The sequence below is a fragment of the Echiichthys vipera genome, assembly GCF_963691815.1.
Source record: "Echiichthys vipera genome assembly, chromosome: 13".
In the NCBI taxonomy this organism is placed as follows: domain Eukaryota; kingdom Metazoa; phylum Chordata; class Actinopteri; order Perciformes; family Trachinidae; genus Echiichthys; species Echiichthys vipera.
The window spans coordinates 27,233,462-27,259,243 of NC_139838.1; the positions used below are offsets into that span (position 1 = coordinate 27,233,462).

The 25,782-nt window shown below is 43.4% G+C and overlaps 1 protein-coding gene across 1 annotated transcript in view; it reads left to right on the plus strand.

Annotated features, from left to right (window-relative positions):
- grin2da (glutamate receptor, ionotropic, N-methyl D-aspartate 2D, a) overlaps positions 1–25,782 on the plus strand; it is a gene marked incomplete at both ends in the record, with an annotated part of 247,265 nt that overhangs the window by 177,463 nt on the left and 44,020 nt on the right. The window contains 3 exons of the mRNA XM_083925228.1: positions 4,520–4,725; positions 9,740–9,908; positions 17,278–17,431. Coding sequence (XP_083781354.1) covers positions 4,520–4,725; positions 9,740–9,908; positions 17,278–17,431 — 529 coding nt within the window. The remainder of the gene's footprint in view (positions 1–4,519; positions 4,726–9,739; positions 9,909–17,277; positions 17,432–25,782) is intronic.

Sequence of the window (25,782 nt, forward strand, 5' to 3'; positions counted from 1 at the left end):
ATCACTTAAAAGTAGTAATGAATCCACTGCTGGCAGGAGTTGCATAGATGAATGCACCCCCATTGACGTTTCCATGTCCATAAAATGGCTGCCGGGCCTGTAGTTATTATGACAAGTGAGGACCGGCTGTGTTTTCATTCGTTCTGTTAGAAGGAGTTTTGGGCTGCAGCATCCAATCCTTCTGCCCCTGAAGTTTCAATATTGCAGTTGAGTGGGATGACTTTTTAGCATTCAGAGAAACAACAAGGTTGAATTTTAGTTGTTTTTTCTTTTTTAAAGAGCCTTGAGTCCTCTCCAGATTGGGCGCCATCATTGGGACGTATACATGAAGCCCACGCAATGCAACACTGACCTCAATAAAGAACGATACAATGAAAGCACAGACACAGACACACAATCCAGACAGCAACAGATTCAAAATGAGTAATGATTTACAGAACATGCATTAAACTGTACACTCACCACTGAAGATACAAGGTTAAAGAAAGCTAAAATGAGTTACCGTATTTTTCGGATTATAAGTCGCAGTTTTTTCCATTGTTTGGCCGGGGGTGCGACTTCTACTCCGGAGCGACTTATGTGTAAAATTATTAACACATTACCGTAAAATATCAAACAACAGCCCGGGCTGTTATTTATCTCAGTCACGTGAGAGACTAGGCATATATCAGCAATCGTCACACACACACGTAAACCAATCAGAATTCGGCGGGGGCGGGTCATAGCAGACGTGCACTGTGAAAAAAAAGATGCTAGCTGCTCCTTCCGCACAGTTTAGTTGGTGGAGTTGTTCAGAAGTGACACAGAGGAAGAAGAGTTCAGTGGATTTAGTGATTAGCAGTGACAGAGTGTTTGGTAAACGTAGAGCATGTTCTATATGTTACAGTTCTGTGTGATTAGTGACAGAGTGTTTGGTAAACGTAGAGCATGTTTTATATGTTATAGTTCTGTGTGATTAGTGACAGAGTGTTTGGTAAACGTAGAGCAGGTTCTATATGTTATAGTTCTGTGTGATTAGTGACAGTGTTTGGTAAACGTAGAGCAGGTTCTATATGTTATAGTTCTGTGTGATTAGCAGTGACAGAGTGTTTGGTAAACGTAGAGCATGTTCTATATGTTATAGTTCTGTGAATGACTCTTACCGTAACATGTTACGTTAACACACCAGGCGCGTTCTCAGCTCCTTGTTTATGCGTCATATAACGTACACTTATTCAGCCTGTTGTTCTCTATTCTATCTTTAATTTAAAATTGCCTTTAAGATGAAATGTGAATTCTTGGTGTTAGACTTTTACTCTGGAGCGACTTTTAATCCGAAAATACGGTACAATGAATCCGCCAAATTCGAAATATGATCACAGTGCATGAGTCATTCCAAATAACAATGACACAGGTTTTTTGTTTTCATACTGTCTAATTAATTTAACTCTGAACACGCAGACAAACACTCAAGTAAACTCTGTCTCCAAGTCCTAGTGCTGCAGTCAATAATCATATTTTATTTAAAGGGCCTGTGAATGTACTTAAAGGACTACTCCAGCAAATTGAATTTTCATAAAAACATCAGAAAAACAGAACATCAGCAGAGGTTGACACACACCCTGACATACTAGAATACATACTTTGATACAAACATAAATAAAGATGTCTTTAACGATGCCGGGCTTTTTCATATTGATAGAAAAATACATCTTACCCTTTCTTCCCCTCGGCCATCAGGTTTTGGAATTCTGTTAAAGACACTTAACGGTCATTCGTGATATTAACGACATCTGGAACTCATACGTTATATTAACGTACCCAAATCACAGGTGTTATATTACCGCCCCCCCCCCCCCCCCCTTTTCACTGGACACTTCAAGTCAAATTCCTTGTGATGAAAATTGCCTGGCAATAAACCTGATTCTGATTTTTAAGAAAATTGTTAACATATTTACGAATCATTGTTTCACATGGTGGTGTAGTGGTTAGCACTGTCACCTCACAGCGAGAGGGTTCCTGGTTTGAATCTCGGCTGGGGCCCTTCTGTGTGGAGTTTGCATGTTGTCCCCGTGTCTGCGTGGGTTTTCTCCGGGTTCTCCGGTTTCCTCCCACAGTCCAAAGACGTGCAGGTGTTGGGTTCATTGATGACTCTAAATCACCCGTAGGTGTGAATGGTTGTCTGTCTCTGTTCGTCTCTATGTGTCCTGTGATAGACTGGCGTCCTGTCCAGGGTGGACCCTGCCTCACGCCCGATGTCAGCTGGGATCGGCTTAAAGGTTTTCTGATTCTGATTTCTAAGAAAATTAACACTTCTACGAATCATTGTTTCCCTACCGAGTAAGCCTCTTTTAGACTTTTCTTTTTTTGCTCTTCTCATCACTGAGTGTTTAGTGTTTGTATGAAAAGCTCCTTCGGTGCTCAGGTAGTGATGAGTTTTACCTTTGCAGCAGCAGCCGGAATGATTTCTTTGCAGTAAAAAGCGAGGAGCTGCGTTACAATGAGCGGCCCGACCCCTGCGGCTGAACACACAAAGGAAAAACACTGGCTATATACGACTGTGCGCTCTGTAGAGTAGCTGTGTGTTGCGTTGGGATTGAGTAATATAATATCATTGACAGGAGGGGTGAACAGATCAGATTATTGATCCTGCGGGGCACAGCGATGACTGCAGTGCACCAGTAATTATCCTTGAAGTCAAAGCACATGGGAGTGTTGGTTTTGGGAGGAATGCACGTCGAATCATTGATTTCTCCAAGTTGTTCACCCTGAACCATCGAGTCCTCGGAGCAGTGAACCTCTGATTATTGATTGTAATGAAAATGTCAAAGATAGACACAAAGATGGCTACAACTAAATATAGATGACTCCTGCTTGATGTGTAAATGCAACGTTTTGGTAAGGTTGTCGATGTGAAGGCTGAGTCTGTGCTGTTTGTGATCTATAAATACATATTTGTTACTTTAATGTCGCTGTTATTCAGTCTCAAAACGTTTTGATACAAATCTAAAGGTATGTCTGAGCTCTATGGAAACAGAGGGCCACAAAATACCAAATAATGTCCTTCCCTGCGTTCTGCTGGGATTGAAATCAAGGGTCTGAGCAGCGTGTGCATGTAATTATCTTTTTCTGTTGTTGTGTTTTGTGTTTGAGGCAGAAATCATTTACTTTACTAGTGCAAAACATGTTAGAGGGGTGAACAAGAGGACGCATTAGCATCGAGGCTAAATACCTGGATCTCACACCAGTTAGTTGGTCCAGTCCCAGCCTGGTCCTGGTCCAGTCCCAGCCTGGTCCTGGTCCTGATCCTGGTCCTGGTCCTGGTCAGATGCGTACATGAACTGATGAAGCCTCTTGGATGAGAGGTGAAACGTCTTCCTAGACAAATAACCAAGTCCAGTTGCTTTTGACTGAAATTGCTTTGAGGATAACGACGACCTGGACACATGAGAACATTCACAGACTTATAGCATAGAAGAGCAACTTCTCATTTCTGTGAACAGTTGGATCTGGCTATTATTATTTTTGCAGCAGAAAGAGAGAGAGACGAGCTGAAACAGAGAGAAAGAAAAGAAGAGGAAGAGTGCGGCGGATGCCAGGTGCTACAGATGTGTTATTAACATTACCCTCTTGTTTGTGTCTCTTGTCCTTGTGATATTATGTCCAAGTGGCCAAAATGAATAATTATGGATAACAAATGGGGCAACTGAGAGGTAGAGCGAGTCGTCCTCCATTCCAGAGATCGGCAGTTCGATCCCTGGTCTGTATGTTGAGGTTTTTATGGGTGTGTGAATGTGTGTGAACGGTTAGTAAAGTTATTTTACGTGTTCCCCGGGATTGAAAGCAGGGACTGTTGTGGAGCTGCACAGTTGGATGTGCAGGGCTACCGAGTGTGTTGACAGGAGATGCCAGGTAGTCCTGACAAAGCAACAGGATGTGATAAGTTGGGATATGAACAGGCTCTCTGTATGGGGACTTGAACCGATAACCCTCCAGTTTCCATGGACTGAGCCACTGCCGTCCCACAGTTGGTTTTAACATTCAACTCTTTTAGTTTTAGCTTCCCAGTCAGAGCAGAATGGTTGATTTACAGGTGTCAACATTAAAACCAAGTTGATTTTTGTATATCTTTACGTGACAATAATCCGGTATATTGCAGTTCCTAACTACACATTGTATTGTATTGTAATGTAGCCCTTACAATTTTGTTGAAGCAATGGTTATATGTAACCTAGCTATTTCATTTTTTAACTCATTGTTTTACCCACTTTTGATGTAAATTCCGTAACATCTTGTTATGTGCAAATGACCGATTGTGTGCATGCTTATTGGGTTGTGTTCAAACCAGCGACGTCATCATGAAGGTAGAGGTTCTTTGCTGTCATACTAAGTAACATGGTTAACTTATTAAAACTGTGATAGATCAAATTAATAAAAAGCTTTGGAGACGTACAGAAATGTGATCAGCAGTCGGCTCTTAGCCACTGTCGTCCGAGCTGAAGCCCTGAGCATCTCTGTGTGTGTCTTTGTTTCCATTCAGGTTGGCTGGTGGGAGAACGGCCACCTACGTCTGCGTTACCACCCTTGGTCTCGTTACGGCTCCTTCCTAAAACCTCTGGATGACTCTCAGCATCTCCGAGTGGTTACCTTGGAAGAGAGGCCCTTCGTCATCGTGGAGCCGGCTGACCCGGGCACGAGCTCCTGTATCCGGGACTCTGTGCCCTGTCGAATGCCGGTAAACACAAGGTAACGCGCACAACTGCCGGATATGAGAGGGACCGACTGTTAAAGCTTTGTGTTTGCTTTTCATTTTATCTGAACTCTGCAAGGCTCAGTGCTCAATGGTTGGTCTCTACATCTACATTTATTTAAGACATAAATAATGGTCACAAACACATGTTTTATCAAATCATCTGTGTAAGTTATCGTGAATATAATGGAATGTACAGTAAGACAGAAAAATACCCTATTATGTAAGTGTAGTTTAAGGGCGCACTTACACTGTCCTTCTGCACCGCGCCCCGTGCTTAAGGGTCCTTGTCCCCCCTCCCTCTCCCCGCGCTGGCAAGGCCGTTTGTACTCACACTACCTGGGCCTCGGAGAATGCTTCTTGCTGCCTATACGTCATCACGCCGTAACACGTCACACGCATTGATGACGTCATGGCGATGCTTGGCTTTGTTTCCAGATCTTTCCGTAGACCTCAGAGTTTTTGCGCGTCTTGTCGACTGTTTTTGAATCTTTTCATCGACCAAATCTGCAGTAAACACTCCACCTCCGCATCACACCAACGTGAACCTTTCACCGCCATTGTTGTTGTTGTTTAAGGCTTTATTTTAGTTCTCCCTGATTGAGTACCAACTGTTTTCAAGTGCATCAAAAATAACTTCCCTGTCTTCCAAATAAACATGGTCAAAGAAAAAAGTTCATTCAGAAAGTATTTGTACAGAGCACCTTGGTAGCTGAATGGTTCAAGTACATGCCACTTTACGACAAAATCCCCATTTATATTCCAACCTTGGGACCTCTGCTACATGTCGTACCCCTCTCTCTTTCACTCTGCCTCTAATCCGGCAAATAAAAGTGAAAGTAGTAGTATTATACCTCTTGGCTTTTAACGACAGCCAAACTGCCCGTTATACCCATTGAGGCAGAATGTCACCAGCACACGTCCTTAGTTACCACAGTGGTGTACAGTGTGAAAGAAAACCGGGTCTCCAACAATCTCTCCCTGTCTCCAAGTCACTTTAACATTTAGGGCGCACTCACACTGTCCTTCTGTCCTGGGCCAAAACCGTTTTTTCAGCTAAAGCCTAGTGTGAGTGCACCCGTTCCGCACATAACTGCGGACAGCGGTGGGCTTTAGCGGAGCCGTTTGCACGTGTACGAGCACGAGCGTGCACACGTGTACGAGCACGAGCACGAGCCCTACGGCGGTAGCAGTCTGTGCGCCTGTTCGGACATAGAAAATAGAAGGACGGACCATGCGCGGACATTTAACAACAACAACAATGGCGGCGAAAGGTTCACGTTGGTGTGATGCGGAGTGTTTACTGCAGATTATATTGCAAATACTGCAAATATTCAAAAACAGTCGTCAAGACGCACAAAAACTCTGAGGTCTATGGAAAGATTTGTAAACAAAGCCACACACACGCGATCAATGCGTGTGACGTGTTACGGCGTGATGACATGGACAGCAAGAAGCATTGGCCTCGGCCAAGGCAGTGTGACTACAAACGGGGCTGGGGTGCGTGGGGAGAGGGAGGGGGGACAAGTACCCTAAAGCCTGGGTCGCTGTGCAAAAGGACAGTGTGAGTGCGCCCTTATACAGTTACCTCAAAGCACCGTACAAACACAAGGACATCAAAGTAACCAAAACACACTACCCAATGTTCATGACCCCATTGCATGTTATCAGTGTTTTACGACCCCCCATGTGACTCCTATCCACAATCCCCCCCAGCACTCATTCACAGCACTGAATGTTATGTTAATCACCATACAGGGATTTACATCATAGATAAATAAAGAGTTACAAAGAAGGTAGGAAATCTTTGGTTATTTCTCACAACGGTCACTGTTTAATTGGACTCTTAAAGAGCGGGTGAGGGGTTTCAAACGATTCATCACTTCAAAAGCAAAAAATGAGAAAGATACAGTGAGGTAGAAATATATTTCTGTAATTCTCCAGAGAGAGTGGCGGGTCACGATGACCTGCAGGTTATTTTGGCCGTCAGCAGAGACAAACAGAATATAGATGTCCCATGTTATAAATGGGCGTCAGTAAAGTTTATAAATGGGTTTTTAAACTTGCATCTGCTGGTGGTTTCTCCTTTAAATCCTTATCAACCCTCTAAACCCCAGTGGAAAGCAGCAAATAAGTTTCTAAAAGTGGTTAGATAGAGAGCACCCTGAAACCAGAAGGGTCCAGGCTCTGATCCCCGAGGAAATTGAGATGTCTGACCAAGTGTCCATGAACAAGACTGTGAATCTTTACCATCTCCAAGTGCTGGTGTGCGGAAGGAGGAACGGGCTTAAAGAAAGACTTTGTTCCTGAGATCAATAGATTAAAACACAGCAAAATAATCTAATTATACCAGGGAGGAAATTGAGTTTCCTCACAGCACCTATAGATACTTCAGAAGTCATATGGCACCTGAAAGCATGCAATTAAGAGCGTGGTTTTGTTGCAGCTGTTCATTAAATCCATAATAGAAACTTGAAGCCACGCAGCAAAGTAAGGTTAATTGTCTTTTAATCAATGCAGATAATTAGAATCACAGAACAAAATATCCCTTCTGCATCCAACACTTCAAAACGACTGTGAACACTTACAGTGCTTATAGAAACCCTTTGGAAATAGGCACTATTCTGTTTTACAGCCTTAAAAGATTATATATATATATATGTGTGTATATATGTATGTATGTAGTCAGCATCCTATATAGTCAGTCTGTGTCTTGCGGTTCATTTAAGGCAAAAGTAAGTCAGGCGGAGAGAGATAGAGCGTGAACGTGCGTGTGCTCTGGAGTCCGGGTCTATCCGAGATAAGCTTTGTTCCTGCCACCACACGACCAATGGGAAGATAACAAAGTTCATCCTCCAGCACCTTTATTGGCTGAGAGAGAAGTTTGCTCTCTTGTTAATCAACCTACTTTGACCCGTTCTTTTGTACTCAAAAGATTTCTTCCTCACTTTCCGATTCTTTCTCTTTTACTTTTATCTACTTGTGTATGTCGGGCCTACTGTTATGTGCAATTGTTTTTTTTTTACCTGTCAGCTATTCCTCTGATGTTGCTGCAGTGCGGTAGCTAAGATGTTTTATGCTTTTTTATTTTCTCCTGTCATTACCACCAAGGACTGATTTGTTTGTTCAATATTTAAAAATAACCGTGCATATGAATTACAAGCAAGCACTTAAGTTGAACTGCCTTTTACTCTACGTATTCCAGCTTTTGATGAGGAACACTTTGCACAGTGTCTGAAACAGTCACTTTCTGCTCTCGGGCTTCAAAATAACCAAGAAAAAAAAAGAAGAAATATCTGCATCCATGCAAAACCAGTGAACCCGACTCAAAACGCTGAAGTACACATACCGGGCCTGGGTGCGGAGCTGTACACCAACACCGGAGACTTCCCAAATCCCCCTTCATCCTAGAGACAAATCTGTAGATTCTGGTGTTATTGCAGACTTTTGTGCTGTTCTGGACTCTGATGCACCGATCACTCTGCAGTTAGTGTCCTCACTGAGCAGAGGGTGCTGCTGGGAGCCCCTTCCCCGTCCCAAAGCACTCACAGGCGCCACTTTCTCACTAGATTCAACAATTTTTCAGTCGTTCTTAGCAACTGTATTTATAAAAAGCGACTAACAACCGCTGTTATATGACACCGCGGGGGTTAGAGGCCGGAGGTGGGGCGATGACAGCATCGTTTAACAAGGGATGAAGTTTCGCCGTCAAGATGACGACGCCATTGGGGCCGTTTTCAAATCTTCCCTCTCTGGCCCCCGGTTTCAAAAGATGCCGTTTTCAGGCTCCGATAACGCCGGCTCCGTGTGGACGGTCGGCCAAAACAATACAAAAGTTGTGCGGTTACAGGAAAGGCGTCTCTGTGCGGATGGGCCCTCAATATAATGGGAAAGAAGTATTTATAGTGACAAACTGACTCGGATGCAACATTGTAGTTCATCTCAGAAATAGTGTTTTAGCATGGTGGTGGCTGTTTCGGAGTTAGATCGGATCGTCCACTAATCTGAAGGTCAATGGTTTGATCCCCAGCTCCTCCGAGTCACATGTCTAACTGTTCTTTGGCAAGATATTGAACCCATGGTCGAAAGACTTGAAAGGCACTACATAAATACAAGTCCATTTACCATCGTTGAGCTTATAGTTTTCAGTGAAATGCTCTGATAAACCCAACGTTTGCTAACAGGTTATCTCCACCGACCTGTCATCATCAATGAAAATTGATTTCACAATAGCGTGACTTGTATTTTCGTGTTTAATTGTGAAGGTACTTAAATTGTAGAAAAATGTTTTTGCAAACATTCAAAATAAGTATAGTAAGTAAGTCCCACCCACAGAAGTTTGCTGCGGCTTGTACTTCGGCTTATAGTAAAAAAAACTAAAAAAAAAAACTGTACAAGTTACAGTATGTTGCTAGGTAACAGGGCCAGGAAGTTGCCATAGCTGCCATGAGTGACTCAGGGTACATTAAATGTGCACTTGGTAAGCAGATGAAGGGCACAGCAGCCACTTCACTGATAGTGATCGAAGTGCACTTGGATTCATGCGTGATCTACTTGTGACTTTAGGCTGAAGTGTTTACCAGATGAAGTGTCACAGGAAAGAGGCATTTTGCTAATTTTAGATTTGATTGGATGCCGTTCAAGAGCACAAACAGGGGTTTAATTATGTTTTAGTAATGCAGCGTTTCCTTCTCCTGAGCTCTGTGACCCATCGAACATTGCCTTTCCAAACACAACAGCCCACACTGTCAGTATCCATCCACTCAGTCTCTTGCCAATAATTCATACCTTGGCTTCCTCAGTCTCTGACACATTCTTCCCGTGTCTCTTAGGTACTCATCTGTTCACTCCCCTAGCAGCACACTCTACACACTCCTTCCTTTTTCAATTTCACCAGCAGCCAAAAAAAGCCCATCCAGGTCAAAGCAACCTTGATAAAACATCTTAAAGTCTCACAAAAGCATGCTCCCCCATCTCACCTAACTCTGTTTAATCACATCGTCTCCTCAGCTTGGTGGTGGATGGCACCGGGCCCATGAAGCACTGCTGCAAAGGGTTCTGCATTGACGTCCTCAAGCGTCTGGCAAAGATTGTGGGTTTCACCTATGACCTTTACCTGGTGACCAACGGGAGGCACGGGAAAAACATTGACGGGGAGTGGAACGGCATGGTCGGAGAGGTGAGGATCTAAATGTTCATTTTAGTATGTTGATGATATAATAACTATTGTAACACTTGTGTTTGGGTGTATGTGTATAAAATGCATTCATAATGCTTCATGACAACGCACTGTGTCATCATCAAACAAGATGTGACTTGTAATAAGTTATAAATTCATGTATCTAATGGCTGCTTTTGACTAGTTATAAGTTAGGGGTTGATTAACAGGGCTTATAATACATTATGACTACTTAGACTCACCTATACACACACCATACATTCATTCTAGCAATTTAATAGTATGTTGAGTGAAACAGTACACCAACAACATTCTCAAAAGCAACACATGTAGCCCTTTTATTTCAAATCGACTAAATATACATATCAGAAATACCACAAAGCAAAGTGGGGTATGTATGTGGAAGTGCATTATTGCTATTATAAAATGGCAACCAAACTGATTAACCCTCCCTTTCCAAGTGTGAGGGTAGATGCTAGAATGTATTCACCGAATGAGTGACCAAACTTGTTACTCTTGTGAAGAGCTAAGATGTGTCATGTCCTCGTGTATAATGAATTATAAAGTAGGTTACTGCGAAGGTCTGGCCCCCTATTTATTCACGACAATGTTGCATTGTTGTGGGGTTCAAATAACCATCGAAGTATGCTCATGTTGACTTTCTGTAGTTGGGTAAAGTAGAAAAACGCGACGCTCTAGAGCCAATGGTTGGTTGGGCCGCTCTGGGCTACTGTGTAAACATGGCAGTACGACAAAGCAGGCTCCATGGAAAAGGAAATATGAGATATGAAAGGTCCATTCTTTCCCTTTCCCGGGCCACATTAACCAGCTCTAACTGGGGGATGCCGAGGCGTTCCCAGGCCAGTGTGGAGATCTAATCTCTCCACCTGGTCCTGGGTCTTCCCCGAGGCCTCCTCCCAGCTGGACGTGCCTTGAACACCTCCCTAGGGAGGCGCCCAGGGTTCATCCTTACCAGATGATCCTGAACCACCTCAACTGGCTCCTTTCAACGCAAAGGAGCAGCGGCTCTACTCCGAGTTCCTCACGGATGCTGAACTTCTCCCCCTCTCTCTAAGGGAGACTCCAGACCCCCTCCTGAGGAAACACATTTCAACCGCTTGTACCCGCAACCTCGTTCTTTCGAAACATTATGATGGATATTATACTCTGCAGATAGAAATCCTACGCACTGTTCCTTTAATTTACAGATTGCCATCAAGCTTCTCAGTCACTGAAAGAAAGTAATGAGTGTATTTCCCATTATGTTGCACTGTTCCATGAAGGCTGACAAAAAAAAACTAATTTATAAGCATCAGAGTGGCATCGGTTAAATTAGATGCACGTTTGTAAAAATAATGTGTGTTCAGTTTGGACTTGAAGGAGATGCAGCTCGCAGACCGCAGACCGCATTTCCTCTGGGAGTCCAGCAGACCAGATCACACACACACACACTGACCTTATTTGTTGTGTGTGACTCATTTTTGTCTGTTCAGTAGTATCGGCGCCCCCCGTTTGTTGTGTTTACAAAAAGTGTGTTTGATTCGAGAGCTCCCGTGAAATCCTTGAAAACGCGACCCACGAGAGAGAGGATTGGACCTGAATCTAAGAAGAAGAGAGGAAATAAGGGGAGAGGCTGTCTGAAAGATTAGTGCTGGAGGAACACACACACACACAGAGAGAGAGAGAGAGAGAGAGAGAGAGAGAGAGAGAGAGAGAGAGAGAGAGAGAGAGAGAGAGAGAGAGAGAGAGAGAGAGAGAGAGAGAGAGAGAGAGAGAGAGAGAGAGAGAGAGAGAGAGAGAGAGAGCAACACACACTGGGAGACTCTGTGTGTGTGTGTGCCTGCCTGCCTGTTTGTCTGTCTGTTATGGAGTGTGTACTAATGGTTTACAGTCGTGCTTTAAAGCAGCAAAGATCTGAGTGTGTGTGCGTGTGTGTGTGTGTGTGTGTGTGTGTGTGTGTGTGTCTGTGTGTCTGTGTGTGTGTGTGTGTGTGTGTGTGCGTGTGCGTGTGTGTGTGTTGGCAGACTGCTGTTTTCATGATGCCAATCCCCCTCTGGTGGCTGCATTAATGAAGTTGGTTTCACATGAAGTTAGACAGGAGATGCAAATAAGCACAGTGTGTGTGTGCATGGTCTTGTACTTCTATCGTTGGGAGGACCAGGTTCAGTTTTAGCCTATTTTTGTGAGGACATTATATTTCCAGAGCCCACTTCTTTTAAGGTTTAAGTTTCTAGAGTTTGGTATCATCAGTTTGATACTGAAACATGAAAAGTTTATTTTTATAACATAGAAAATATTTATACGTTATTACGACATACAAACTTATCAGTGTGTCATATAGACCTAACCTGGGGTCCAAGGAATCTGCAAAGCTCATGTGTCATGTCGGCCCCTCCCATGTCCTCCAAGTGTCAGGCCCAGGCAGGAAAGAGGACTCACAACACTGAATTCATTAGCTTGACGACAGGAACGTGGCACAGAACAAAAGCCACCAACAAAAAATCCCTCCGCACAAAAGTCGCCAGTAATAAAACAAAGTACAAAATAAAGACGCTCCGTACAGGAGGAAAAAACGAAAGGCAAAGTTAACAAATTAATCTCTAAACAAAGTTGCTCCGTACGGGAGGAATAACCAAAAACAAAGAGAACTAAATAATTAATCAAACAAGGATGCTCCAACCAGGAGGAAACAAAAACGTGGAAACAAAAAACTTGAAAGCACAAACAACACTGTGGGACAAAACTCTGGATACATTCGACACAAGGTACGAAATAATCTGGCACGGAACAAGAGGGAAGACACGGACTTTACACACATGAGGGAAGGGGAATCAGGGACTGACGTCAGACCGGTGACACGAGAGGAAGGGCAAGTGACCTGGAACGAGAGGAGAGTTATTTTTCAAAATAAAACAGGAAATTCACAAGACAGAAAACCCAAAGACAGGACAGACCTCACCGCGGCGTGACACCGAGCTGATATGATAAACAGAACTAATACTGTCTGTGGTGTCCGCAGATGTCCATGTCTGCATCCAATTTTGACTCAAAAATGAACTTACAAGACTTCAAGGGTGCAAGCCAAGACAAGCAACTAGGCCAGGGGTCTGCAACCCATGGCTCTTGGGCCGCATGGGGCCCTTTTTCAGTGGCTCCCTGTTGCTTTGCCAAAAAATTATGTATAAACAATGTGTTAATAACGTGTTTTTTTGCACAGTGGACAACGGAAAACCTTTTAACACCGAGTTCAAGGTGATATTGAAAAAATATTATGTGAAACTAAAATATGCGTCACATCCTTGGTCTACGGCCCAGCACCTTTCCCTGCAGGGGGCTAATCTTGACTTGGTGACCCTCACTGCTGGTGGATTAATCCCCCCCAAAAAAATTAGCGAAGGAAACTAGTGTTTCATGGCCATATTAATTTGATTTCACATGATGATGGGTTACCTTTTTTAGGACAGGTCATAATAGGAATAAAATGTCAACAGTAACAATATATAAACCTTTATAAGGTGTGACATCAAATATGTTTTGCAGCTCCAGACAAATTTAATCTGGTGGAAGAGGGGGTTTCTTTTGATAGTAAAGGTTGCAGACCCCTGAACTAGGCTATACATGCTGTGTACACACATCACCGAAGCTGATATCGTCAACAAGGCCACAAACATAACTGCACCACCATGGTGGTAATGTAAGAGTTCATACAGAACCCTGGATTTCTCAGCCTTGTCTGGCCCCCTCACATTCAGATTTGCAGCATCTTGAGACCTGATGGACCAATCATGTTGATCGTCGTGTGGTTTCCATGACTGAAAGGGGAACATCATGTAGTCAGAACGAAACTGGCACTCTCGTCCAGCGCAGCGTACCGGGCTCACCAAACTCAGATCAATCCGTGAAGCTAGGCAGTGCTGATGAATTATGAATCGAGATCATGTTTCCAACTTGTATGTGTTGCTAAGCGCTACGTTGTTTAAGTACTCGCAATCCAGAGGCATTTTGGTTCTGCACCCTTCTTCATTCTCCTGGAAATCGACGATGAGCAGAGAGGTTTGACGAGTCCAGACTAATAATAATTTTTTTTTGTCTAGCTTTTTACTTACAGGAAACTTTAATAACCCTATAATACGGTTGACATCATTCCATTCCCTATAAATAATGGCTTTGCAAGATCACAAGATGCGGCTGTCTGGGGGTCACTAAGAAGGAGAAGATTCACGAGCCTCGCAGGAGAGATGGCGTGCAGTCTGAGCGGACCAATCACAGTGCTTCATATTTCTCCTCAGTAATTGTAACCATGCTGATTTTGAGTGTGTGCATCCAAGCTAAAGTATAGTGTAATCTGTACTAGCAAACACTAATCATGTAACCTTTAGATGCTACAAGTATAAATCCAGCTTTAGAGTTTCACAGCATCCATCAATGACAACAGCACCATGTGTTAATAGTGCTGATGTTGGTGTTTACACGGCTTCTGTCTCAGATAGGCCTCAGAGATAAACATGCTCTCTCTCTCGCTTTCTCTCTCACCCACAGCTTCTGTCAGTAACTCATTAACCTGTTCTTCCCTGAAGCCCCCGCCGGCGGGGGCAAATTGAGCCAGATTGTGCCAAATTATGCCAAACTTGAGGATGCCTATATATTTCTTTACTAAAACCTCTATAATTGTTTCTCTGCTTTATTTCAGCAGCATCAAACTTCTCACAGGTGATGTCCAGATGTTGTTCCATGGCTTTATTGAGTTTTTGGCTACTGTGGCATTATTTTCAAAGGGGTATTTATATAAAACAGCATTTTTTTTTTTAAGGCGAGGGAAGAAATATCTCCCATTTTTGCTGTGTTCCATCTGCATTTACTGTGACACAGTTGCATTAATGGTGCTGCTTACACTTCTGATGGAATATTACAAGTGTTACCTTTATTGTAATAGCAAGATAATGCACATAAAGCTTGTAATTACAGAGATATACCCTATTTATTCTGTCATTTTCGAGCAGGAACCTCAAAAAGGGCCTCAGGGAAGAACAGGTTAAGTTGCCTAACTATGGCAGCAGATGACTATATGTGCACAGGCACAGCTGAGTCTGTGTGAAAACAATAGCTCACATTGTCCTGTCCATGTCCAACTACGCCCAAACAAAAAAACGCATCATCGTCGTTTCTCTCTCGCGATTGTGCTTTCACCCTTGTGACAATAACTTAACCAAGGCTAATGTGTCCGCCTTCCTTGGGCTTTGTTCTGTGCCCTTGTGCCTTCAGTGAAAGCCCACACCAGGACAATCATTTCTGCCTTTTTTTCAAATGTCATACAGCCTTGCAGTTTTTGTCCTTCGTCCCTCCATGAATGGCTCCCAATCAGGCAGTAATTTCCCGTGTCCTTAACATTTCCTCATGCTCCACTATGATTCATTCTGCCGTAATATTTTTATGTTCCCACCATGAAGTGACGGGTGCAGTGAATTACTCTGTGTCACAGGTGTTGCTTTCAGACTTTTTAATTTTGTAATGACCTAGTTGAATTAAATGGAATAATTAGCATGGATTGATTTATTTAGACAGGAAGAGAAGCGACCGATCACACGGTATACAAAGTGTAAAACTTGTGCATCATCACACTCCTGCAGAAATGTACTTTTAAGTGTCTCCCAAGGCTGGAAGACGGGTTCAAAGACAAACTATTGATTTTACAAAGTAAACATGAAAAGTTGAACACTGTGTTGCTGCATTTACCCAGAAAGGGTTGAATGAGTGCACGTTGTTTCAGCAGCACATTTTCTTTCGCAGTGTTCTCCTTCTTGCCTCTCAGCCAGCCATTAATTCACATTATGTCCATGATTGCTTTCTGGTGTAGTATTAGAAATTCATTATGACATATAAAAAGATTTGATGTGCTAAGACTTAAAATGTATTTGATCAAGGCAATCCATCCCAGTGAACATTTAGCTATGCTTAATTTTATTATGTAATCTTGTAACGATGTTGCTTAATGACAATGCACTGAAAGGTATGAATTGATTGGATACAGCCTGATGCATTCAAATATCTGAGATACACAACTTGACTGTCAGCTGTAAAACTCCAACATTTCAATGTAAGAGACAGCAAATCGGTCATTATCCATTTTTACATGCTGGCTTGCAGGAGCTGGATTCCAGTTTCTTAGTGATCTTATAGGTAACTTTAAGTTAATGTTGCAACCTATAGAGAGATTACCAAGCCCAGTAATAGCAGACAATAATGTCTGACTCTGCCATGGTAGAAAGATCAATAATGGCCGAACCAAGAAATAAACACCACCTACAGAATCCCAAAATCCATCAAATCCAAAGGTGCAGACATCACCATGCTGTCATTGCTATCTGATTTTTCATGACTTTAAGAGCCTGGTGAAAGTCGTCTCAGTGGTGTCTGGTCTGACCGCAGAGCATTTTGTCTTCACAAACTTTTGGGGCCCGGCCAGGACTTAGACTAATGAACTCTGGCAGTAGCCAGCTCCTCTAACCTCCACGGTCCCTCGCCTGCAGTCAGGTAACCTCTGTTTCCTGCCAGGTTGAAACAGGACAGAGCTGTGAATCCCCCTCTTCCTCACCTCCTGACACAGCCTCATTTACAGCAGATCTCTGAGGAGAAACTCAGTTTCATGTTGCACGCTGAGACAAAGGAAAACTCACTCGAATAGAAATAAAGTTCATTGACAAAGGCTATGAAATATTTTCACTGAGGAAGAGTTCTTTGGATTTTTATGTTCAAGGACTCAGTTCTGTGCTTCAAGGAGGGTTCACAAATGGAGGGCTGCAAGAAGAAGAAGAAGAAGAAGAAGAAGAATTACTTTATTAATCCCACACGGGGAAATTGGATTCTTTTCACTCTTATTATTATATGTGTTACACACACAGACCCGAAACACACACATGCACAAACAGGGCCTATACATGCAATTAACGGAGAGATGTTAGAGCGAGGGGGCTGCCAGTGACCAGCGCCCCGAGCAGTTGGGGGTTCGGTGCCTTGCTCAACAGCACCTCGGAAGTGCCCAGGAGATGAACTGGCACCTCTCCAGCCACCAGTCCACGCTCCATACATGGTCCACACGGGGACTTGAACCAGCAACCCTACGGTTCCCAGCCAAGTCACCTATGGACTGAGCTACTTCCGCCCCCAACTAAAGGTTATTGTCACTGTCAATGAATCTATTTTCCAGATGAATTGATGAGTTGTTTGGTCTGTAAAGCGTCAAGAAATTAAAAAAAACGTATTGTCTCGTTGGTTAGAAAAAACATCCTTTTAATCTTTTCTTCCTCCAAACTCTGTTGAGCTTTTTGGAGTCAAACACAATGATTCTAACTCCAGGCGTCCTGTCTTCTAGGTGGTATCCAACAGGGCTGACATGGCCATCGGCTCTCTCACCATTAACGAGGAGAGGTCAGAGGTCGTCGAGTTCTCCGTTCCTTTCGTGGAGACTGGCATCAGCGTTATGGTTTCTCGCAGCAACGGGACCGTATCGCCTTCTGCTTTCCTTGGTGAGTTTTTTTCTTGAGTTTGAGTTTAATTGTGCAGTTTTATGAAGTATGTGTCTATAGAAGTGTGGTGGTCAGCACTGTCGCCGCACAACAAGAGGGATCCTGGTTAGAGTTCCGGCTGGGGCCCTTCTGTTTGGAGTTTGCATGTTCTCCCCGTGTCTGCGTGGGTTTTCCTCCCACAGTCCAAAGACGTGCAGGTGTTCGGTTCATTGATGACTCTAAATCACCCGTAGGTGTGAATGGTTGTCTGTCTCTGTTCGTCTCTATGTGTCCTGTGATAGGCTGGCGTCCTGTCCAGGGTGGACCCCGCCTCACGCTCGATGTCAGCTGGGATCGGCTCCAGCCCCACCCCGCGACCCCGACAATAAAGTTGAAGATGTATGAATAATTATTCCGAGAGCCATGATTTTGCTGTACAAATAGGAACATAAAGTCAGTTCGAGTCAGTTTATTCGTGTCACAGCTTTATCACTGACACAGAGCAACGCAGCAGTGGCTGAACAAAAAAAAAGTAATTTTGATCTTTAATAACTTTAATCTTAAAACCCCTAGATTATGGATGTCTAAGAGTGTTTAGATAGATAGATAGATAGATAGATAGGTAGGTAGGTAGGTAGATAGATAGATAGATAGATAGATAGATAGATAGATAACTTTATTTATCCCTGAGGGGAAATTAGGTCATCGTAGCAGCGATACAGAGCTATCAGAAGTACTCAAAATAAGATAAAATACAAAATATGAACAAAAATAAAATAAAAGTACAGTATCGCAGATAAAACACTATATTACAAAGTGCTATGTGGATTTTAATGTGCAAATGAGATAAAGGTGCATTTCAGTGATAGGTCACTTTGAGTACTGTGAGTTTATTCCCTGAGCGTCGCTCAGCGTTGTTGTGCAGCGTTGTTTATTTTTTGGGAACAACTATAAAAAGGAATGATAAACTCCGCTAAAGTATTTTACAGATGCACATCAACTGTTGCTATCCCACATTCATAAAGTTTAATAAAAATTGTCCAGGTACTCAGATACAGTTTATGTTACATATGATTCAAGGTATATTTACTTCAGATGTCAAACCCACTCGGCCGCCCCAGCTACAGCATTTACATGCTGTGCTCTCTCTCTCTGTCCTACTTACTCTGTTTGTGTTTCTGAATCAAACCAAAAGGGAATTTCACTGTTTTATTTCCGTCACTGTTGTGATCTTATTTTTCAAACGCAGTTTTTGCTATATCAAAACTTGCATGGAATATCTCACACATATCCCCAAACTGCAGACCGTATAGGCAGAATATAAATGCTTGCTGAGTCAACTAGAAGCTGCAGTAAGTCTTGAGCATTTAACGCTTAACTTCCTACATTCGGGCTTGTTTGCACGCATTTGTATGCATTGATTTACGGTGGAAATAGTAGACTTAGGCCTGTCCTTAATCCATACGTAGACCGTATGGATTAGGGTCGATTCTTGTCCAAAATTGGTCGCCACTGGCTAATTTTTGTTTGTACACTTAGTTTGGTTTCTCTTCACGCAGAAAAATCCAAGCTAACTAAAATGCTTTTCCACAAACTACACAATGTTCAATCTCCTTATTGTTCAGATGTTTGATTCATCTGAACGTAACAAGGCAGGTGTGTAAAACAGTTGTCACTTGACCTGCACGACACCTGATTAATTGTCTGAACAATCAAAGATCAGGCTGTTGGATTTGTTTTGATTTTTGGCACGTCCAAAATGTTGGTCGTCTGCCTGCAGTTTGAGCATTTGCTGATTTTCCAACATGACTGCTGCCACAGGATCCATAATAAACCTGCTTGAGCTTCCGACCACATTGTCTGCATCTCCCAGCTTTCTGCAGATCTATGTTGTTATTTTTTGTCTTACTTGTGTTCATAGTAAAATTTCACCCAGTAATGCTGCCTTTCTCTCTTTCTACTCAACATTGTTGAGGATGGACTTGTCTTGTTTCATTATTCTCAAAAGTTTCCCTTGTTTTTTGTGTTTTTTAAACAAACAGCTGATCATTTATTACAAATGCAGCTTGTCTGGTGGCCTTTCTGCATTTCAGCCTAGTTTCTGTAGTACATCTCTACATTACTTGTTTCCAGAAATAGGTGAAAACTGAGAAATCACATGCCTATGTGTGACATGCTCACATGTAAAATGATTTTCCACATGTAATAAACATGCAATATGTGTTTCATATGTGCTTTTTAGCAAGGGAGGAAATATCCATGTACCGTATATACACACACCACAATTGACCCGCACCGTTGTGACGAAGGCAAAGCTCTCGATCTACTGGTCAATCTTCGTTCCTACCCTCACCTGTGGTCATGAAAGCTGGGTCATGACCGAAAGAAAGAGGTCGCGGGTACAAGCGACCAGGTTTCCTCAGGAGGGGGGCTGGTGTCTCCTTTAGAGATAGGGTGAGTCAGCCATCCGTGAGGAACTCGGAGTAGAGCCGCTGCTCCTTTGCGTTGAAAGGAGCCAGTTGAGGTGGTTCAGGATCATCTGGTAAGGATGAACCCTGGGCACCTCCCTAGGGAGGTGTTCCAGGCACGTCCAGCTGGGAGGAGGCCTCAGGGAAGACCCAGGACCAGGTGGAGAGATTATATCTCCACACTGGCCTGGGAACACTCGGGATCCCCCAGTTAGAGCTGGTTAATGTGGCCCGGGAAACGGAAGTTTGGGGTCCCCTGCTAAAGCTGCAGCCCCCGCAACCCGACCCCGGATAAGCGGATGAAGATGAGATGAGATGAGACAATTGACCCAAAAATGTAAGAAACTACATCACCAGCTGTTAATGTGGAGTCTTACAGATTAGATTGTGTCCTGTAAACTGAAGGTGTAGGCCGTTTAAGGGTAGAGGAGTGTACAACAACAGCCCTTATAACTTGCATAACCCTGTACAGTGTGTAAATGATCCTCAGTTATGAAACAGGTCTTCAGTTCTGACACTCGAAAAGCTTCACACTCATGGCTTTGCATCTCAAAGCAAAGATGACAATCTAGACTTTTGATTCGATGGTCTCCGTTTTCAAATGAACTCCCACAGATTCAGTTCTTCTTTCAGTAAGGTATATGTCGCAGTTTAAGTCTGCCCCTCCTTAGATAACACCTCTTAATTTACAAATCTTCTTAGACTAACCCCAGTCATTTCCAAAGCATGGAGAGATGAGAGAGAGAGAGGGAGAGAGAGAGAGAGAGAGAGAGGGAGAGACTCGTCATGTACCAATATAGACCCCAAACACAAAAGAGTGAGGGCGAGGTTGAGTGGCTTTGATCGAGCGAGTGATGGAGCCGCGTCAGATATTTTCTGACGTTCTCAGATGTTTAAATCTCAGCAGCGGCTGGTTGACATGCTGCTCTGTGTGCTAGCATGCGTGATTTTGGGTGTGTGTTGTGTATATACTGTGTGGGCAAAATAAAATGATAATCCTTTGCAAAATGACATTAAAACAGATCTGTGTCTCAGATGGGTACTTTTCAAACCATGCGTCTGTGCTGTGAACCTGCTCGTGTGAATAAGCCACAGTGCACATTTTGCAGCATCACTGAACGCTTCTTCGAACTCTCGAATAACTTTGAACGTTAAATTTGTCAATCAATGACCTTCAAACAGCTGGAAATACTACTAATAATAATTATAGAATTAGAACTAAGAGTGTTAATTATCTGATCTCATCTCATCTTCAACCTCTTATCCGGGGTCGGGTCGCGGGGGCAGCAGCTTTAGCAGGGGACACCAAACTTCCCTTTCCCGGGCCACATTAACCAGCTCTAACTGGGGGATCCTGAGGCGTTCCCAGGCCAGTGTGGAGATATAATCTCTCCACCTGGTCCTGGGTCTTCCCCGAGGCCTCCTCCCAGCTGGACGTGCCTGGAACACCTCCCTAGGGAGGCGCCCAGGGTTCATCCTTACCAGATGATCCTGAACCACCTCAACTGGCTCCTTTCAACGCAAAGGAGCAGCGGCTCTACTCCGAGTTCCTCACGGATGCTGAACTTCTCCCCCTCTCTCTAAGGGAGACTCCAGCCCCCCTCTTGAGAAAACACATTTTGGCCGCTTGTACCCTTGCCCTAGTTCTTTGGGTCCTGACCCAGCTTTCATGACCACAGGTGAGGGTAGGAACGAAGATTGATTAATTATCTGATGCAGCAGCTAATATATTGGTACTGGAAGAAGGGACGATTTTATGGCTTAAAATAATGACACGCATGTGCTTTTAATATAAAGCTTTAGTCAGCGGTTAGCTTAGCATAAAGACTGAAAACAAAGAAAAGAAGAAATCCTGTTTGTTTAATCTGCACAAGACAATATGGGTAAAATGTCATGTTGTGGTTCATATGGACATGATATCTATCTTCACATGTGATTCTCTGCAAGAAAACAAATAAGTGTATTTCCCAAAATGTCAAACTATTACGTTAAATTCTTATATGCAGCATGGTGACAACATGATATCACCTTCTGTTTTTTGTTCTTCCCAGAACAATAACCTCAAACCTGGAAGCTCCTCCTGCAATAAAAGCCGATTTGATAAAATTTCCATCTTTGAGGCACGTGATTTTGGAAACAGGTCCGCTCCAGAAGTCGACTTATATTCTCCCCTTCCCAGATCTGATCTTTTCCTCCCACTCCTTAAGGGATCTATTTCATACTTACACAGTTGCTGCAGTAGTACATCCATCCATCTGTCAGAGGAGATTTAGGAGACAATCTGAAACATGTCATGGTTGGACGGAGTAGCAGGGCTCCCGAGGTCGTTTTATCTTAAGGCCGCCGGGATGACAGTGACTCTGTACTGGAGCTTTGCGTGGTCGTGTGTGTGTGTTTGTGTGTGTGTGTGTGTTTGTGTGTGTGTGGTCGGGGAGAAAAAGGTAAGCAAGGCCAGAAAGAGGTAAGAGGCGACAGAAACGCATGAGTAAAGGTCAAGGGTGAGAGAAACAATCAAGTGAAAAAAAAGAAGTGGAGCAAGCGAACAGGCAGGACGATTGATTCTGATGGAGGTGCCTCAGACACACTTCCTACAGCTGGTTAGAGAAGGGAGGAGGAGAAAGAGGACAAGAGGAAAGTGGCACAGGTAAGACAAGCAATAGAAGGCAGTCCTTAATCATGGATACAAGGAAAGAGGGAAGCAAACAACAGCATATTGGGAGTTGTATGCTTAACATTAGCCTGTTTGGTTGTCTATAGAAAATATGGTCCTGATAGCATCCTGATGTCAGCCACAGATTTCTGAAAGACCATATGAATTTCTAGGTTTATGACATCCTCCTGTCTTCCAAGGGATTTGACCTGGCATGGCCAGATTATGGGCTGAGCCGGTGCCCGGGGGGCCTCTGAGTCTCAGGCCGAGTGCAGTGCGTGATGACTCGAGACTTCCAAAGGAAGTTGAACACCAGGTCACTCAGTACGCACAGTGCAAGCTGACCCCTAAGCCCCGGGGCGTTCAGGCTTTAGCTAACCACCATCAATGTAACATCGAGGCATCGGTGGTTACCAGCCTCATAGATATGGGTTAGAAGGAGCCTGATACACCTACTTGTAGATTCAGAAGGCCGTTATCATTTCTAAACGGGCGGCATTAGCTTGGTAATGGGAGCCAACCAAGAAAGACACGATACCACGTAAATGCGAAAAACGGTCACATCAAGCTTTTTATCCAGCAGGCGCTGATGAGGGGACGAGCCACAGCTGGGTGGAACCACGCCTACCAGCTCCGACAGACAAACATATGGGAAAGACACAAGCAGGGAAAAACAGACAGAGGGAGACAAACCCACACAATAGGAAGAGGGGAAGGCCTGACAGGACGGGGATCCTGACACACAAACCGTACAAAGACTTGTAAAGCGTCACTCAGTGGAAGTCAGTTTTTTAGTATTGACATGCAGAAAAAAAGGTCTTATTACGTTATTCTTGACCTGAATGTTAGTTACATTTCATCATCACATTTTCCACCGATCAGTTCTGCTTCATTTCACTTCTAGTATAATTTAAACAAGTTGAATTCTCTCTTCATTCATTTCAGGTCGAGGTAATTTTGAAATACTGGATGATTCATTCTCTGAATGGAAAGGTTTTATAGCCCTGACACAAAGTGAAAGCCACTCAGAAGCTTCTCATTCATCCTTAGAACAAAAATATTCTTTAATAGAAGCATATTGAAACATTATAGATCTCTATTTTAATTATTCTGTCTCAAATCATCCTCTAACACCTTGATACACTCAGTGAATGATTGAATGAGACAAGCAGAGGGACACAGAGATGGAGAAAGACCCCAGATCTAGAGATTGAGGCAGGACACAGTCTAAACCAGGGTGATGATAAACACTTAAACTGACGGTAGACCCAGCAAAGAGGGACGTGAAGATCATACAAGTGAGGAGAAGTAAAGGGTGTGTGTGTGTGCGTGCATGTGTGTGTGTGTGTGTGTGTGTGGCTGTGTGTGTGTTTGTAGAGAATGGTCAGTTGAGCTGATGTTGGCAATTTGGAGATAAAAGCTTTTCCAAACAAAAGAATGCAGCAAAACTCTAGGACCGAACCGCAACATCATGCTTTTTAAAAATGCACTGGACCATATCACGAGGCAATGGCCCTTAGTGCGCCCTGGGAACCAGACAAAACTGCAAACTCATCTGCTTTTCAGACAGCTGACTTGGTCAAGGTCAGGCCAATCACAGCTCTTTATTTTACAAATGGCGGGTTTGATATGATGACTTGCCTGCAGGACCAGTCAATGATGTGATGACATCATTGGGTACTGTTTTGTGTCTAGTCGTCCTCGCCCCACACGCACTCTCATTATGGTATTATTTCAAATTCAACCTGTTGTCTTGCTGCGACTGTAGGAATAAATAGACAGCTTGTAAAATAAGGATCAAACAAACAACAGATTATTCAACGGTACCTTGAATCTCACAGGAACTGATGTGATTCAACATGAATCTAATCAGAGCCCCAAAGGACGCAGACAGTCAAACTCTGCTCACTCTATCATTACCTCATCGTCTGCTAGTACTGCACAGGGGTGGTTATACATCATGGGTGTCAATCTGATCCAGTAAAGAGTCGCTGTGGCTGCAGGTTTTTATTCCAACCAATCAAAAACACACCTGGTCCAACAAGTCAACTGTGTGAAAGCAGTTCAGGTGAGTGAGTAAGTCGAGTCAGGTGTGTTCTTGCTTGGTTGGGCTGAAAACCTGCAGCCACAGCGGCCCTTTACTGGATCAGTTTGACAAATGTGCTTTACATAGTAAACCCTGCACTTATAAAAACCTATCGATATCATTCAAACTGTCCGCTGCTTTGATCGCACTAAGTGTTCGTCGGAATTAAAATCCATTAGGTTGCTCTCACTTTTGAAAACCGATAGATGTGATTAAAAGACAGTGGCTGTGCTTGAAGCCAAAAAGTGCTATTTTATATTTGTAGGGCAGACGCTTTGTGACGGTCACCCACAACCAGTGAACCACCCCATGAATGACTATTTTGGTTCCAACAATCTATATAGTCTAGAGAAAACATTGTAGCTCCTAGATGAAACTGACTGAAATTTGGGAAAAGATTGCAATTACCAATTCATCTGCTACTTCAGCACCTCGGACAGCACCATGAATGTGTAAATACACAGTTTAACACACAGTCAACTGCCCTGACGCCTGCCCACCTTCAAGACTGTTGGCCAAAAAAGCATTTTAAAGGGTTTTCCTGTCATCCAGTGGTTACTGTTGGGCGTCAGATTAAACTCTGTGCACATTCATGTGGGTGGCAACCACGTCATAACCCTATAGTGGTGATCGAAACCCCATCCCCATCTGCTTCTTCCTCTTATTGACATGACTAGAGGCAGTGTGAAAGCCCCTTTAGGCTTCTGATATTTCAGAGCTGTGGTCGGGGCCTTAATTTCTAATATGCACAAACCTCAATCAGATAAAGGATCAATGAGTCAGGCAGATTAGAGTAACATATTCAAGTGCACTCCCTCTCCTGCGAGGGGATGGAGGAGGAGGATGGCAGGCTAACAAAGGCCGTGTATTTCATCAAATCACAGTAGTTTTCATTGAAGTAAGATCTGTGGAAGACTCGAATTCTACTCACATTGTTGAAGGGCGATTATATCCATGAAATGCTTAATCTCACTAAGATTCAGGTTTTACCACATTTTGCCACTGCCAAAGATTTTCCACTGATTAGATGATCAGTCTCTCTTCCATTGTTTCATCATTGAATAATGCTACAGGGTACAAACTAACGTCCTTTGCTTCAAACATCAGTGGTGCCATTTAACAAGTGAAGCATCTTTCTCTGGGTATGTGTCTTTGTACACGCTGAACT